At 36.0% G+C, this 16,759-nt stretch overlaps 1 protein-coding gene across 8 annotated transcripts in view; it reads right to left on the bottom strand.

Moving 5' to 3' along the window:
- Positions 1-16,759, bottom strand: part of LOC138691244 (carboxypeptidase D-like) — a 136,138-nt gene that overhangs the window by 19,560 nt on the left and 99,819 nt on the right. For 6 of the 8 annotated variants that reach the window (XM_069813062.1, XM_069813060.1, XM_069813064.1 and 3 more), the window contains 2 exons: positions 13,512-13,630; positions 2,036-2,215 (listed from right to left, as the gene is read on the bottom strand). In XM_069813062.1, the coding sequence (XP_069669163.1) occupies positions 2,036-2,215; positions 13,512-13,630 (299 nt within the window). The remainder of the gene's footprint in view (positions 1-2,035; positions 2,216-13,511; positions 13,631-16,759) is intronic. The other 2 variants (XM_069813065.1, XM_069813061.1) reach the window with 1 other exon arrangement.

The following is a 16,759-nucleotide window of genomic DNA, read 5'->3' as shown; positions in this document are numbered from 1 at the left end:
TTCAGTTTAAGAATTTCAGTGTCTTACGAGAATTACGCAATACATAACAGGCACTCTGGACCTGTTATATTCCACTTTATTTCATTATCTCCTCCTGGTTCATATCAAATTTCTTCTGCTTATTGGGATGTGAGCGTAAACTAATTTTGCTATTCTTTCATCTTACATCTTGTTAATAAGTTAGTCCCTTTTTTTCTCTTTGTCTATCTAATATCTTTCATAGACTTTGTATTTATAATAATTATTGACTTCTAATGTCGCCGTTTTTACATCTTTCCTTAAAAAAATCTCATTTCTGTTGCTTGGAGATGTCGGTCTTATTCATTCAGAATCAAGATTTCATTTCTACAGAATAACGGTATAAGAGTCGTCATTATCACCGTCATAATAGTAATAATAATAATAATAATAATAATAATAATAATAATAATAATAATAATAATAATAATAATAATAATAATCATCATCATCATCATCATCATCATCATCATCATCATCAGACTCCATTGTCACGTGGTCAGTGTGTGTGAGGCATGAAAAACGAAAGACAAACAACACATAAGTAGGGACCGGATTTTTATGTAATTACATATTATATTCCTTTCAACCTAACCGTATATAAATAACAAATCTTTGCGAATCTTGTAATTACCATTAATATATTAAAATTTGATACTACATATTTTTACATATTTACCCCACATTACATATTATGGCTTGGTATTACATAAATCTACATATTTAGGGGTTTTATTCATTTTTACTTCTCTGAAAGGAAAAAAAAAATCTTCTGCTGGGGAAGTTTATAATTTGAAATACACAGATTTAAAAAGCTTTTATATCTACCCAAGAAAGGATATATTTCGGGACGAAACATAACGTCCTTAGTTCCAGGAAGTAATAGAGGCATTCACCCCATACCACCCACTGTAAATATGAGTGAACAAAAGGCCACCTTTCTCATACAACTACCTTGTATTGTAAAAATCACTCAGAAAGTAGCGTTGCTTTCATGCGGTAGGTAGAGTGGGACGAGGATGACATGATTTGTCTCGAACTATAATTGTTCTGCACACGTCTTAACAAGTTGTTCCCATGCAATTTGCAACCTTACCCACCCTCTTCCTAATTCTTCCAGGGAAAACCCGTGTCAAGTCTGACACGAGACTTTCAGGTTATTGCTTGAACTCTTTATTTTAAATTTAGTAGAGCCTTACAGAAATGGGATTTTCCGAGCAATTAGAAAGTACGTATGGTTCTTGGCTGGAATAATCCTACTCTTCTGAATGAGACAGGAATATCACTTTTCAAACAACAGTTTGTAAATGCCTATAGTTTGAGGTTTTAGTAGGTAAATTACTTGTTTCTTACAAGGAGCAGCTAAAATGCATGTGTCCCACATCTCCTCTTATTTTCTCCTAATCCAGTAAAGCGAAACAGTGCTTGTAGTACTGTTGTGTCATTCATTTCACTCAGTTTTCTAGTTTTAGTATTTACAATACCTATAAAGTGCAAGTGAGTTTATCTACTGCTTTTAACTAACTAAAACGGCCTCTGTATCTTCAACCCTAACGACAAAAATAAAATCATGGACTGCAATGGACGAAGCTTTCACTACAGATGGAAAAATAGTAATGTGTCAAGTGTGCGGTAAAAAAGTCGGGTGCTCTATGAAATCACAACTGGAGAGTCTTGCCTATCCTATACCTGCCAGATATTGATATTAAATATTTTCATGATTTTACATATTTTGGTACATATTCAGCTTATTTTTCTTACATAAATATGTACATATTTCACACCTTGATATTACATAAAAATCCGGTCCCTACACATAAGCATTCCTGGTGAGATGAGAATAAATGTCCACATCTCTGTCAGAAATCGATCACAGGTCTGCTGAATTGTTATCCAGCAACACCACAACAAAATATTTGCTAAATCATAGTTTCACATTGTGCCATGTTTCACAATATGTAGTTTGAGAATTGTTGCTGTATATCATTGTAAAATAAATTATTATATGCCGGCATACTTGTAGTTGGTATGATCCTGGCAGTAGTATTCTCCAGAATTCCCCTCGAGGTGTTGTTCGGAAGAAGCTATCACGTCCCTCAATTTTTAAACTAGCTCCAGGTATGGGTTTTTGTGTGCTGTTATCGAAGACATATCCACGAACTCCTTGGTGAACTTGACTTATATAATTAAGTAAGGCCTGAAAAAAAAGTAACATTAAATTACTTTCTCCGATATAATAACTAATTTATTTACTCAACCCATATCGTATTTATTTCTTCGTTTGTTTGTCTCTTTATTGATTAATTTATTTATTTGCGTAGATAAGACGACCTTAAGATAAAACGAGGTATAAATTTTGAGCACAATATTAGCTTTTATCTGTCCTTTAAGTAAATACAGTGAAACCTCTTCTTACGGACACCCCCAAGATATGGACACTCCTCATATATGGACAGATTTTTATGCCCCAACTGAAATAATATAGAAATAATGATAAATTTAACTCTCCTTTACGGACACTCTCAGACACGGACACGGACAGCTGTTTCACAGTCCTAACTCTTGTTTTACCTCTTGACTGCAGACAGAACTTGGATTTCAAGACCTAATGTGTTACAAAATTGGAAAATTTAGTTTTGAGAATTGTATAGAAATTCCTTAATATGAAAGAATACAGTAAGGGTCTCGTAGGCTACCACTAGCCTAGTCGGCTACTTCTTGTTAGCTGGAAGTGGGTGGATAAACAAAGTCATAAAATTTAACCTGTCTGATGGGTCCAAGGTTTCCGCAATCGTGAAATTGTATTCGACACATGGTAAGGTCAGTAGGATTATTCTCTTCACTTCAATCAGTTGTTCTGTTTCGAGAGACATGGCACCTGAACGTAAAGGTTAAGTTGAAAACTGTAAATTACAGAACTGCATAACTGTAGATCTCTAAGGAAGATAGACAGGAAACAGAATTTAACATTGAATGTGAAGGACAAAACCTGGAGAGAGTGGAAAGTTTTAAATATTTAGGAACAATAATAACTAGTGATGGAAGAGTAGATCAAGAAGTACTGAACAGGATAAAGAAAGCAACATCGGCATACTATCAAATAAGTAATACAATAGTTGGGAAAAAAGAAATAACCACTAAGACAAAAATACAGATATATAATTCAATAATTAAACCTATAATACAATATAGTACCGAAAGCTTACCACTCTTAGATAAACATCGAAGTAAATTAACAGCAGTGGAAATGAAATATCTTAGAAGAACTGTAGGAAAGACCAGAAGAGATAGGATAAGGAATGACAGGATAAGAGAAAGAGTTAAAATGAGAAAAGCATTAACAGAGGTGATTAATGAAAGGCAGTTGAAATGGTTTGGGCATGTATATCGTATGGGAGAGGAAAGGAAGGTTAAACAGGTGATGGAAATGAGAGTGGAAGGAAGAAAGAGAAGAGGAAGACCAAGGATTAAATGGGAGGATACAATAGAAAGAATAGGCCAACAGAAAGGAAAAACAATGGTAGAGATGAAGACAATGTGTAGAGACTGGGAAAAATGGATGAAATGGATGGAGAGAGGTGAACCCGATGCTTAGCAGCAGAAGGGACTGAAGAAGAAGAAGAAGAAGAAGAAGAAGAAGAAGAAGAAGAAGAAGGATAACTGTAGACCTAGAATAAAATTGCATGGCATAGTACTGTTTCTTTCTTTTTCGATCTTATCTACTGTAGTTCAAAGTTGCAAAGAATTTATTGTAGTACAGTATACTGTATTTAGAATTAAACTAAGTAATACATTTCATTTAAAGCATGAAGGGATATATAATGCATATTATAAATTTACTGTTAGATTGGGGAGCCTCCCTTTCAATAAAGTACAACTCCCAGAAGCGGACAGATTGTTACGTCCCTTCGATGTCCTTAAATGAGAGGTTTCACTGTATAAGAGAAGTGCACAAATGTGCACTGTTTTTGCTATAGTCTAGTAGAGATTTTGTTCTTTTTGTGCATTTACTAAAGTGGTACAGGTAGCGTTCACAATGTTTGTTGCACAATACAACAGCACACATATAGGGTCCGGCAAAAAAATCTGACTTTTTTGAAATGAGACAACACAGTTGTATTTTAATGTAAGTTGATTTTTATTCTTTTATCTAAAAAGAGGCATTATTGTCATTTACTGATGCAAAAGAACGAAATTAGATTTTGAAAATTACACCCTAAAATGTCGTCTATTTTTTTCTAATGCACCCTGAAGCCTGACTCTGAAGTTCAGCACTGCCCTGCCTACCATGCCTCTGGCGTACAGGCCTTTCTTGGTCCTCCTGTTGACTTACGTTTTGATGCTGAACAAGTCGTTCTAATGTAGTTTACCCACAATAAAATTGTTATGGCTGGGAACTCGCCCCTGTCGATCCACATTGAAATGTTGTCAGAACTGACAATGCGTAAAAATTACTGATGTGATATGTTCCATGGATCCATTGCAACTGAAATGGGATCTTGAATTGAATTGAAAGAGGAGAAGTGGGAGGAGAAATTTAAAAGGTATGCAAAACGCATCCTCGCAAAGGGTTCAGGGCTGAAAGAAACAATATGTGAGCTCCAAGCCTGATGGCCACTTGTCTCACTCTGGGTTACGCTGCTCTAGAAAATTTTGATGGGGGAAAGCCGAAAATGGACGTAACCTCTTAGGTACCACATACGCAAGAGGAGGGAAATGTGATCAAATTGATCACAGGACAGGACGAGGAAGAAATGGTGGTAGGTGTAAGTCTGCACATTGAAAGGAACTGTGTCACTTCTTAATGCACTTGGAGTCGAGAAAACGCGTTTGTTTGCCGTTAGGATGGCAGGAGTAAGCTTGCCACATTGAAAGGAGCTTTGCCATTTCGCAGTTCAAGTGGAGTCGAGAAGACTCAGTCGTCTGTTGATCGATGACTAAGGCAGGTGAAGGCCGTCAGAAGAGACGCCGTGAATTCTAAATCTGCAAATTGAAAGGTTCTCTGTCCTTTCGCAATGCGACTAGACGAGTGACCTCGCTCATGTAACGGGAATTTTATAGATTCTGAACCAGGGCATTTGCATCATTTGTTAGAAATTGGGGAACTTTATAGAGAAGGGCATATAGGTCTGTGGCCCATTTCTCTTAGGGATCATCCCGACATTTGTCTTAACGCCTTAGGAAAACCACGGAAATTCCTTAGGCAGGATGAATTGTCTCAATATAAGAGACTAGGCAATTGGCTTTTAGATACTAGGGGTCGATTGAATTATGACTTGAGTCTTGTTGAATCGTGTCAAAATATAGAGACCAGCCAATTGGCTCTATGACGACTCAATTAGGATGAGATAGGTGAGAGGGCGTAGATGTAAAGTAACAATTAAATTTAGAGGAATTGCAGGGGTCATGGATATGTGAGTGCAGGTCCGTGGCCCATGTCTTTTAGGGCTCATCCAGACATTTATTTGTCTTAGCGCCATAGGAAAACCACGGAAAAAAAAAACCTTTGAAATGGTATCAATAATGGGGTTTATTTTCTATCCTCCCAGCGCTGCGCGACTGTCTGAGCCACAGTACTGCCAACCTAAAAACGTCAGAACTTTTTGCCGGACCCTGTACAATATATTACCACAGTCTAGTATATAGTCACGAAGCTTGAGTTTATGAGGGTACTAGGAACAATAGACTGTGCAGGAACTATTTTGCATTGTTTGTGATGAGGCGATAGTAGCGATTCTAGTGGTCAGCAACTATCTATGGATGCATATTTACTACGTATTGAGCTTCGTGACTATAGGCCTATACTAGATTGTAATATTACCTGGCAAAGCAAACTTCCGACTTGGCCTTGTAGGTCAGGGCGCTTTAGGCGACTGTTTAAGTTATGAAATGATGACATCACGGTATGTGGTTGCACATATTTTCTGCGTCAGAAGTTCGCTTTGGGACAATTTCAGTATACGGATTCCTCACAGACAATTATATCTTAAAATACTAAAAAGAGAAGATTTGTCTGCGTTTGTCGAATGCACATCATCATGCTTACGAAAAGTACTTTTCAGTGCCAATAATTTATTTTGTGTGCACAAGGTTGGAATTTTGAAGTAAGAGGGAAAAGAAGGAATCCGTGTTCTGAAATTTATCCTTCGCCAGGTAGTAGGTGGTTCGTGAAAGCATGTACATTGTTTCTGTCCTTTAAGACGACGCTTAAACTTTCAACCACTATGGGGAAAAAAGTGAAAGTGGAAACAGTGATAAAATCCTTCAAAAAGTGTGGGACTTGTAACACTGGATGGCACAGAGGAGGTTTTGTTACGGAACACTGATAACGAAGTGGAAACAGACTCGCCATATTCGCTCTTTGCGTTGCTCTTTGTCTCGGACAACGAATGTGACGATTTCGTAGGATTTTAAATATACAAGTAAGTGATTTGTTGTAGCTATTTGATAATGATTTTAGTGTAGAATTTTAAGATCTCTTTTTTTGTACCTGCCATATAAGACGACCTTCGGTTTAGTGGGTATTTGTTTTTACGATTCAGCTATCGTATTATCTGCGGAAATACACGGTATTTATTTACAATAAATCTTTTTAGTGAAATAACCTTGCTAAGGGTTTATCCATTTTGTTGGTGGCGCTGGCACTGTTGACACAGCACATGAAGTACCGTACAGTCTGCATGTGTAAAATGAAGCACAGAATACACTTTGCTGTGCTTGGAAATTCAGCTTAATTTTAAAGCTTAACAAACGCGCATATTAATATAGTGACAACTAACTGAAGTAATAAATAATTTGTAAAAGTATGCTGGTAGAATAACTCTTGTTTACCTGCTAGATGTTTAAAGAGACTAGGTTCCTAACATACAGTAGCTATACAGTGATACTGTTTTGTTTAGCCGTGGGGTTTTCATTTTCCCGTCGCCTGCGGCTAGGAGCTTATCTGCGGCCAAGTGGCCACCTGGTCTGCCGGCATTAAAACATTTAGTATAGGAATTTATGCTTACCAAGCTTAAAGTAGGTGTTGAAAATGTCCCCCACCAACTGCTACACACTACTGACACCTTCTTATGAAATTAGTAATTACTTTAAGAAGTTTTGCTTCACTGATTGACTTGATTTCAGCTCTTATATAGTCTTTAAGCTCGGTTTTTCGCATAAACCTTATTTTTAAGTGCCCCCCCCCCCATAGATAGAAATCGCATGGTGTTAAATCTGGACTTCGTGGGGGCTCACAGATTTTTACTGATAATTCTTCTTCCAAAAATTCGACGCAATTCTGTCATGAATTCTTCGGCAGTTATGAGCAGTGGGTGGAATCTTGTTGAAAATATGCTGAAGAACATGTCAGTTCATCTAAAAATGGGTCAAGGATCTCATTCACATAATGCTCGCTGGTAATTGTGCCCTGAGTGAAAATAGGCCCAATAATTCTGTGTCTGTTCATTGCACACCACATGCCTATTTTTTCACCGTACATAGGTGTTTCGAGTAGAAGATTGGGTTCCTCTTGACTGTAATACCGATGATTTTGTGAGGATACGTGTTCATTTAAATGAAAATAGGCCTCATCAGAAAAATAAATTAATGTCGGATCAATTTCCTCAGAATTTACTTTCTCTAAAATCTAATTACAAAAATGCAAAATCTAATACTGAGATCTTGTTCATTTAACTTTTGGAATACAGGAATTCTGTATGGCTTTAATTTAAGTAATTTTATTGCTTGACGAGCGTACTCTTAACTTCTGTTTTCTGCACCAAATGCTTAAGAGATTTTTGCGGGGTGTGCTCTAGTCTCTGTCCTATCGCATCTAATTTTTCTTCTGTAAGAACATGTCTCCACCTTTGTATTTTGCGATCATTTACTGAATCTGTCTCTTTGAATTTTTTGGCTAACCTTCTTATTGTAGTGGCATTAGGCACGGGTCTATTTGGAAATTTGTTACATAAGTTCTGTCGTGTTCTCGCACAAGATTTTCTGTATTTTATGTACGTAGTAAGCATATACACACGTTCATGTAATGAAAATCGCATTGCAACAACGTCGAACACACACACACAACACGACTTATTCAACCTTCACCCACAAGTGCAGATGATAAACTAACTCGCAGTTGTCACTGTATGGCATGGCATTTATTAGTGGAAGCAGGCGGGAAACACACTAGCTGTGTGGGCAACACAGCAAATGAAAACCCCATGGCATAACAAAACAGTGTCAATGTAGGATTCTCCAGCTTCATCAGCTGTGTCGGTTGAATTTCCATTTTCATCTGGTGTATTGATGACACTTTCATCTTCATCAGCTGATTGGTCGACATTCCAACTTCATCTTCATCTGGAGATTCCATATCAATCAGAGTCATCTTCATCCACACCAACAGAAATAATCAGCTACTCATCAGCCTCTTCCATCAGCCCAACTTTCTCCAATAATCTTCTGCAGTTTTACTGACATGATCAATATTGATTTTTCCATTATTCTGATGTAATATTCCAAAATATTTCGGTTATCACTTACTTTGAAACTGTTATCGACATTTCACCCATATTTCTTTCTAACATCTTATTTTTTGCCATGTTCCATATGTATTCAATTGAGGATAGCCTTACGACTGTAAATCTCTTTTTGTGGAACATTTCATCTATTGTAAACTCTACCTTCGCCGATTCTGCTTAAATAGAGCTAATAATTCGCATTTTCTCTTATCATTATTAAACTGGATATTGTTTCTTAAAAAGCTAGTCCTATGCATCTCTTTTTTTCAGGAATTTGCTGAAGGCATCACATTTTCCTATTTATTGTGGTATAAGGCATTGTATAATATAGCAATACTTTGTCCTGGCAAACCTGAGATTACTTGTTGTTTCACTGTATGAAATTTTTTCCGTTCATCTCATGATGATAGTCACTGGATTTTGACTTTGCATGATACATAAGAAATGAACCTGGTATAAAACCCTTTTTACCACTTGCACTGGCATCTCTAAGCCTTTGACCTGCACTACTGTTAGTGTAAATTTCTGAAACGTTTACATCCTGCCAACATTTATGAACAGTGTAGTGCATATGAAAACATGTTTCATCTAAATATGTCACTAGGTTTTGTTCTCTCTTCTCATTAATTTTCATGAAACGCAAAAAAAGCCGCATGCTTAGCAAAGACTGTCTGGGTTTACCTTTACATTTAAATAATTTAAATCCTATAGATATTATAATTTTTTTTTATGTTTCTTGAAACCCTGTAAAATTTATCTCTTTTTGGAAAAAATTAAGCAGCTTTCTAAGTGTAGGGATTTCTTTATGAACACTATAAAACGGTATTTGTGAAACTGTCTTCTTATAACATAATTTGTCCATATCATCTAAATGTATTTTATCCGGAGAAGAGCTTCTAGGTTTGTTCAGTGTCGTAATTTCTTTCCTTCTTGTCACATTGTTTACCCTCCATTCTTATCCTACTAAATGACCCCTTGGATAAAAACATAGCTAAACCATTTCTCTTTTTTTCCTCGCAAAACTGGATAGATTTATTAATAATACCTACTTCTTGCTTGGCTGTGGTAAACAAATCGTTTTACAGGCAGCATTTCGTATTGCAAGTTTCGGTTCTTGATATTATGAGTGATGCTATCATATCAACAAACATAGTAGTTCCTCTTGCAGCCACTACAGATAAACCCTTAGCCGTAGGTATTCGACATTAAGATAGACTTAACTGGCTGGCACCAAGTGTATAAATATATATTTACCACTACAATAGTTCCTCTATTAGATTAATCTATTTAACAATGCAGTTGTACTTTGTGCTTCAGAAGGCTGCCATCAAGAATACCGTATGTGCTTTAAATGTAGAAAACGACTATATACCAGTATATAATAAATATGAAACGAAATATTACATATCAGGAGGAAAATTGGGTATCAGCACATTTTAGAATGTACAGTACCAGTATTATAAATTAAGTACTGTTAGAGACACTAAAAAAATTTATAGATCTCAAGAAGATGACATATTATGCTTCGTCATACAATTTACGCATTTTACTATTAATTTATTTTCATGTTATCTAATAATTACATTTACGTTTGTAGTTTATTCTATTAATTTTTCACACAAAATTCCATGACATAACTCTTCATGTACTTATTTTATTAGTTTTCAATATTATTCTGCTACCTCATTTATGAAAATTAGTACATAGGCATTATAATTGCCAGAAATGTGATAAGGTATTACTCATTTATAACGGGATTCTAACTACCATATTTTACTAATCAATTAATTAACAGCACTATGGAAGCAAACCGTTCAAGTGAAAATAATTTATAATCAATCCTTCTCGAATGCAGAAGTATCTTTACAACCGATAGTGGAAAACAAATAGCTTAATTCTTCCCTTCCTTACAAAGAGGGACACATTCAACAATTTCTTGGCTTTTAAATTGGTTGTGGAGAGGAACAAATTCTTCCTGTAAAATCTGCGATTTATAAATGTAGACTTTATCCCATACCATGGTACATGTTACTTTCTTCTGTTTCTTAAACCTGAGATTTCTTCTTGTGCAATTTAAGTTTTTTTGATTTGCTTAGGTTAGGGCTAAGTGAGTTTAGAAAATGAATTGATGCAGATATCTTAATGTCCTAAAATTTGTCTAAAAATGTTTAATTGAAGTGTAATACACAACTAAACCTTCTAGAATGTGGATGTTTCGTTAAAAATACCTTTTTCAACATTCTGAACATTCTAACTTCTGATGGTTACAACATTGTTGAAGTGATCAATTCAATTATAATAACTTCTTATTATTAACAAAGCTAATTTTTGCAAAGTTTGCAAACTAAACTTGAGTTTATAATAATTTGTAAAGTGAAAAATAAATAGGTTATGTACATAAAAATATTTTCTTATGGCACGTTATACTAAGCAAAGGTACAAAGTTAATGTGAAGGGGTCCGGCAAAATGCACATCATTTGAAAGGGGTCCTCGAACTGATACAGTTTAAGAACTGCTGATGTAATGGATAAAAACGGATGCAGTACTTATAAAGTTGTAGCAACCAGTGAGGATTTCGTAGAGATGTAATTGGATTATAGATGCCATATGACTAAATTATTACAGATCAGAACATTGAATACTAACATTATTATTCTTATTGTAAATATTGTCCGTACAGGTTATGTTAATATGAACATCATGCATATTGAGGTGTAAAAAAGTACTTCTTTCCAGTAGAAAAAATTGAAGTTCTATAAATACAAATGTTGGGCCATAAGTCCTGGCAACTATTTTTTTCATAGTTAAGGGGTGGTATATTTCGAGGAAACCGTGACATTCATAGTCTGTGTCCACAACACAAGATGACTCTGTGATTTCCTGTTATTGCACAGAGAGCAACGTTAAATCAATTGTTAGTCAACTGGATGTGACACGACTTGAACTGCATTTGTATAACCATGAGAATAACCATTCTCCGGGGGAGTAATGCTAGAGAATGTCACAGAGAGTTGGTAGAAACTGTCAGGCCCAGCAATGGGCAGGATGACTTGTGAGTGTGTGACCAATGTGTCACATGCTGTAATCAAACACTTGATGGAGACCGACAGACGATGGACGCTGCTTGAGTTAGAAAGAGAAAATGGCAGGATTTTGCGGAACAATTTTGACCTGCGTAAAGTTGCATCGAAATGGGTACCATATCCACTCACGGAAGTTCAAAAGTGGATGCGATATGCAACATGCTGCGACCACCTAACATGCTGGCAGTTGGAAGGAGACCACTTCCTTTCAAGAATTATCACTATCAATGTGAATTTTGAGCCAGGGCATATGAACCAGAGCTCAAACATCAGTCCACAGATTGGTGACATTCAGGATTACCAAGAGGGTATAAATTCCGTCAAAATCCTTCTCCCATGAAGTTGATGGTGATTGTCGCATATGACATCAGGGGAGTGATTGTGTATCACTTTGTCCACATGACAGAATAGTTACAGCAGCTTACTACAGGAACTTCCTATAGAGACAGGTACGACGTGCCATTAGGGAGACGTCCTGATCTTCTGGGCAGTGCATTTATTCTCCACAACAACGAAGACCGCATACAGCAGAGTGTGTATAGGGCGGCTACTGCAGCACTGGAGATGGAAAGTATTGGAGTATCCACCATGCTCTCTGGACTTTCTGCATGTGATTTTGAACTGATACGAAGAGTAAAGGAACCATTATGTGGCAGACCATTTGGGACACGAGGGGACATTGCAAATGCTGTGCAACAACAGATGACCAGATTCATACATGGTGAAGAAAATAGTGAAGAGATAATATTTAATGCCTCCCACATCGTTGGCATTGTGTTGTGAATATTGCACAGGACTACCTTATGTGTGTTACAATGATTCTGAAACATGAAACCTGTAATGTTATGTTAACTACCTTAATAAACATGAAGAGCAAAATGTTGTAGGCATGTTGTTAAATGTCCGTACATTTCGTCCATTCCTTGTCCTTTCATTTGTATATTTCAAATTTTCCACTTGCGCTCGTATTCTCACACAAAAAAAAAATAGTTGCCATGATTTATGCACCAACCCTCTTAGATAAAACCTAACAGAATCCAAAATAGAGCTTTAAGAAATACAGTCGACCCCGACAACTCGCAGTAATTAATGCACAGACTTCCGCGAAATATCGAAAATCGAAATTTAACTGCAAACATTTTTATTATTACCGGTATTTAAAGTCCAGCAAAAGTTACTCTGACATATTTAATTACTAAAATACACTTCAAAATCAATTGCAAAATGTGAAACAGTGCAAAACATTTTGAAACATTGACATTTTCCACATCACAGGCTCTAATACATTGAACATTTTGCAATAAATTATGCTACATTTTAACATTATACGTACTATGGAAGTTATACTACATGCTACAAGACCTGAATTCTGCTATGCATAGCTTTATTGTGTTACAGTTAGCAGTGCTGGTTGATAGATGTTGGATTGGGGAGGGAGAGGAGAGAAGTTTGAGAGAAGGGAGAGAGCGTAAATGGAATAAAACGAAAATGACGTTACTTCGCCCCCCCCCCTCAGAAATTAACCGCACACGAATTATCAGGAGTCGACTGTATGTGTAAAATGAATTACATCAGGAATGAGTAACATGAATGATTAATGACATTGGTGAAGGTAAAAGATGATATGAGGCTTCTAAAAGAGAAAATTAATGATTAGTCCCTTACATCAAAGCGAGGAATTATAATGAAATAGGAGCAGTGGCGGCTGCAGCGGTGCTGGTGGTGATGGTAGCAGCAGTTGTGGTAGTAGTGCGTGGTTTGGCAACAGTGATGGTTGTGGTGGATGGTAATAATAATAATAATAATAATAATAATAATAATAATAATAATAATACATTTTTCTCAATGATTTCTATCAGACTACTTTATTAAAAGTATCCCTAGGCTTAAATTAACACCAATACCTACTTCTTTGTTTTCTTCCCACAGTTTAGGTAACTCTTGAGCAAATGGATATTTGCAACAAGAAATCTCAAGTGTGATCTCCATACATCCGTGATATATGTAGTTGTAATCTTGCATTCCACCTGAAAATCATTATAGTATGTTATAAAAAATAAGTAATGCAACTGTTGCAATATATTATTGTTTGCGATCTGATACACTTTAGATCCTCTTGTAAAGCAGCTCTTGAAACTGAGCTTGATTTAACAAAATCTGAGAAGTTCTGAACAGTGATAACTCAACCCTGCAATATGTAGCACCTACTACTGATGTGATAGTACCCTAGAGATGCATTGATATGGTGGTCCAGAACCAGATTAATAACAACAACAAACGCATTCAGACATGTTCAGTGTCTTGTCTACCAGTATATTGCTGATACTAGGCACTCAAACTCGAGAGCAGCAATGGTAACACCTTTACACACCTCCAATTTGACTCTTTTATGGAGGAACACACCCGAAAGACTGATTAGAACTGCGAACTACATTTTTATGGTACACGAAAGGAGGAAGCAGTAGACACACTCAAGCAGACATGATAGTAAAAGGCTTGTGTTTGCAGGCTACAACTACCCACCTTTGATTTGATTACCTGGTTGGGTTTTTCCGAGGTTTTTGCCCAACCAAAAGGCAAATGCCGGGTAATATTTTGGCGAATCCTCGGACCTCACCTCATCTCATCTCACTACAGCTCGCCAAAATATTGTAAAAAATTGCACAAAATTGTAAAAATTGTAGAAAATTACAAAATTGTAAAACTATAAAAAATTGTAAAAATTGTAATTGTAATATTGTAAAATTTTGATTTGTTCCACATCTTAAAGCTTCATTGCTCATGTAAGATCTATGGAATAAAATGAATGAATGAATGAATGAATGAACAGATGTGAAAGCCATTCAGGCCTGGGAGACCTTGAAAGTTAGATTTTCAACTTTAAAAGCACTTTTTTTTTTGTATAGAGGAGGGGCCCAAAGAATTTTTTTTTTTTTCTGTTTTAGTTCGAACAGTCGTGACTCAGCTGTGTCGTGCCATCTATTTTATTCAGCATGCACATCTTAAGGTTCCAATAAGGTCTCACTAAGGTACCCTCCTTCTTCCTCCCAAAAGTATACTGCTCAGACTTAACTTATGCTCTCTACACCAGTCACAATACTACAGTATATCATACTGCACCATTCTGGATGAATATCGATAGGTTACCATTAAATTATTAAAATGATGGTACAGTAATGAATATTAAGATGGAGAATGACAGTGGAATGAGGGAAACAGAAGAATTCCAAGAGGAGCCCTGACTACCACAAACACGACTTCATTATCATCAGGATTCGAACTCGGATCCACAGTCATCAGTACTTTGCCAACTCAGCTACCAAGGCAGCCTATAAGGTAATGAAGAGTAAGTGTGCATGGTCGGGTAAGAGTGCTCTCGTGAATTTTTCATAGTTGGTAGGCCTGCTGCAAAATTGGTTTGCATTACTCCATTGAGTAAGGATTATTGACAAGATTGTGACATACGTTGGTCGATCCGCAGAAGAATCTCTGTTTAGAAAGGTGTGTAAATGTTTTGCTTGAAATCTCATGTAATTTTTCAAGAGAAAACTTGAGCTTTCTACAGAGTTATACGTCAGTCAGAAGGAACATGTTGATATTAAAATGAAGTCCTATTTGTAGCAATGAAGTGGCATGAACTAATGTTCTATGACCATATTTGCTGTTCCTTAGTAACACATTCTTAAACTGACTCACTGTTGGCTAAGAATGTGCACAGAATGAACAGGTAAGAGTGCACGATTTATGTTCAAGTTACGAAGGATTTGGAGCATCTGTATGCGACTATTGTTCTTGAGCCCTTTTTTTGTAAACATTGTCTATTATTTCTCGTTTCTACAGTTCTAGTTAAATTTATTACTAAATCTTATATTTCTGTTGTGGGCTCTGTGCTCTAGAATAATGTAAAAAAAGCTCAGTTGTAAGTGTATTAAAAGCCTGAAAATTTATATGTCTGCCTCAAAAATCTTCTCATATAAAACAAATTTTGACGTGAATTCAAATGTTTGTTTCATAACTTAATCACTGCAAACTCTTTATGCTTACTCTAATCTGTGCGCCTAAGAGTGTGCATTTGTCTCCTTTAAAAACAAAAATCATATTTCGTTTGTTTACTATCTTCTCCTGAAGTCCATCTGTTGAATTTATAATCCGTATAATACTGTCATTCATTAAACAATTTTTCAACATTTCATCTATAATACAATAGATTCCACAGACAATAATATACTAGGTGCGCACACTTACCCTCCTTTACCTTAAACTCTATTATTTTGTTCGTTTCATTACATGGATGTAAATTTTATCCTTATTTAGTATTGATAGACTAAGAAGACTTCCAGACACCCCTTTTACTCAGTGAGGGAAGTGGGAAAAAACCAGAGGCGGTATGCTACCCCAAGATATTCCCCTGGCATACCTCGATTTAAAAAAGGAATACCCCCTCTCTAACAACATACACAAACATGATGTATACAAAAATTGTTTCGTCCAGTCAGTAACGCGAATCTTTTAAGCTTACGCAACACATTAAATTTCTTAATAAAATAATTTCAAGTTACTTCCGTTATTTACTAGATTATTTTGCAATGTCCATTGAGACATTTAAAATAATGTTGAATCTTCAAAGTGCCTTATTTAATTATTAATAAAAAGTGCAACAACAACAAAAATGACACAGTCACTAAATTGGCAACAATGGCCACCACAAGCTACAGACCACAGCCTTATATACTTGAAATACTACCATTGTAAACATTCCAGGAGTTGACTTATCAAATAAACGTGTCTAAATACATGTTGAATGCAGTTCTTGAAGGCTGTGGTTTAGATTTACGAAGCAAACAGATATTACTCTTTGCTGTGAAGAAATTTATTAACAAATTTTTACGGATCACATTTTTTCAGTGACGGTATGTCATTTTTCACTAACGGTATGTTTTCTGGCCATAGAAAGTGTGGCGGTATTCCATACCGGCACATACCGTCTCACTTCCCTCACTGCAAGTTATAAGTTTTCAGTAAAGTAAGATGTCGTCTTTATAATTGCCCTCCGTCTTTTGAATTCAAATAATGTTATTCTCAAAGTCCAATTTTGAATAATTTCAGTGCGTTTGTATTAAATATTTTAGACATTTTGGTAAATAGCTCTTAGAATA

The sequence above is a fragment of the Periplaneta americana genome, chromosome 16 (genome assembly GCF_040183065.1).
Source record: "Periplaneta americana isolate PAMFEO1 chromosome 16, P.americana_PAMFEO1_priV1, whole genome shotgun sequence".
Lineage (NCBI taxonomy): Eukaryota > Metazoa > Arthropoda > Insecta > Blattodea > Blattidae > Periplaneta > Periplaneta americana.
This window is presented reverse-complemented; position numbering and strand designations above follow the sequence as displayed.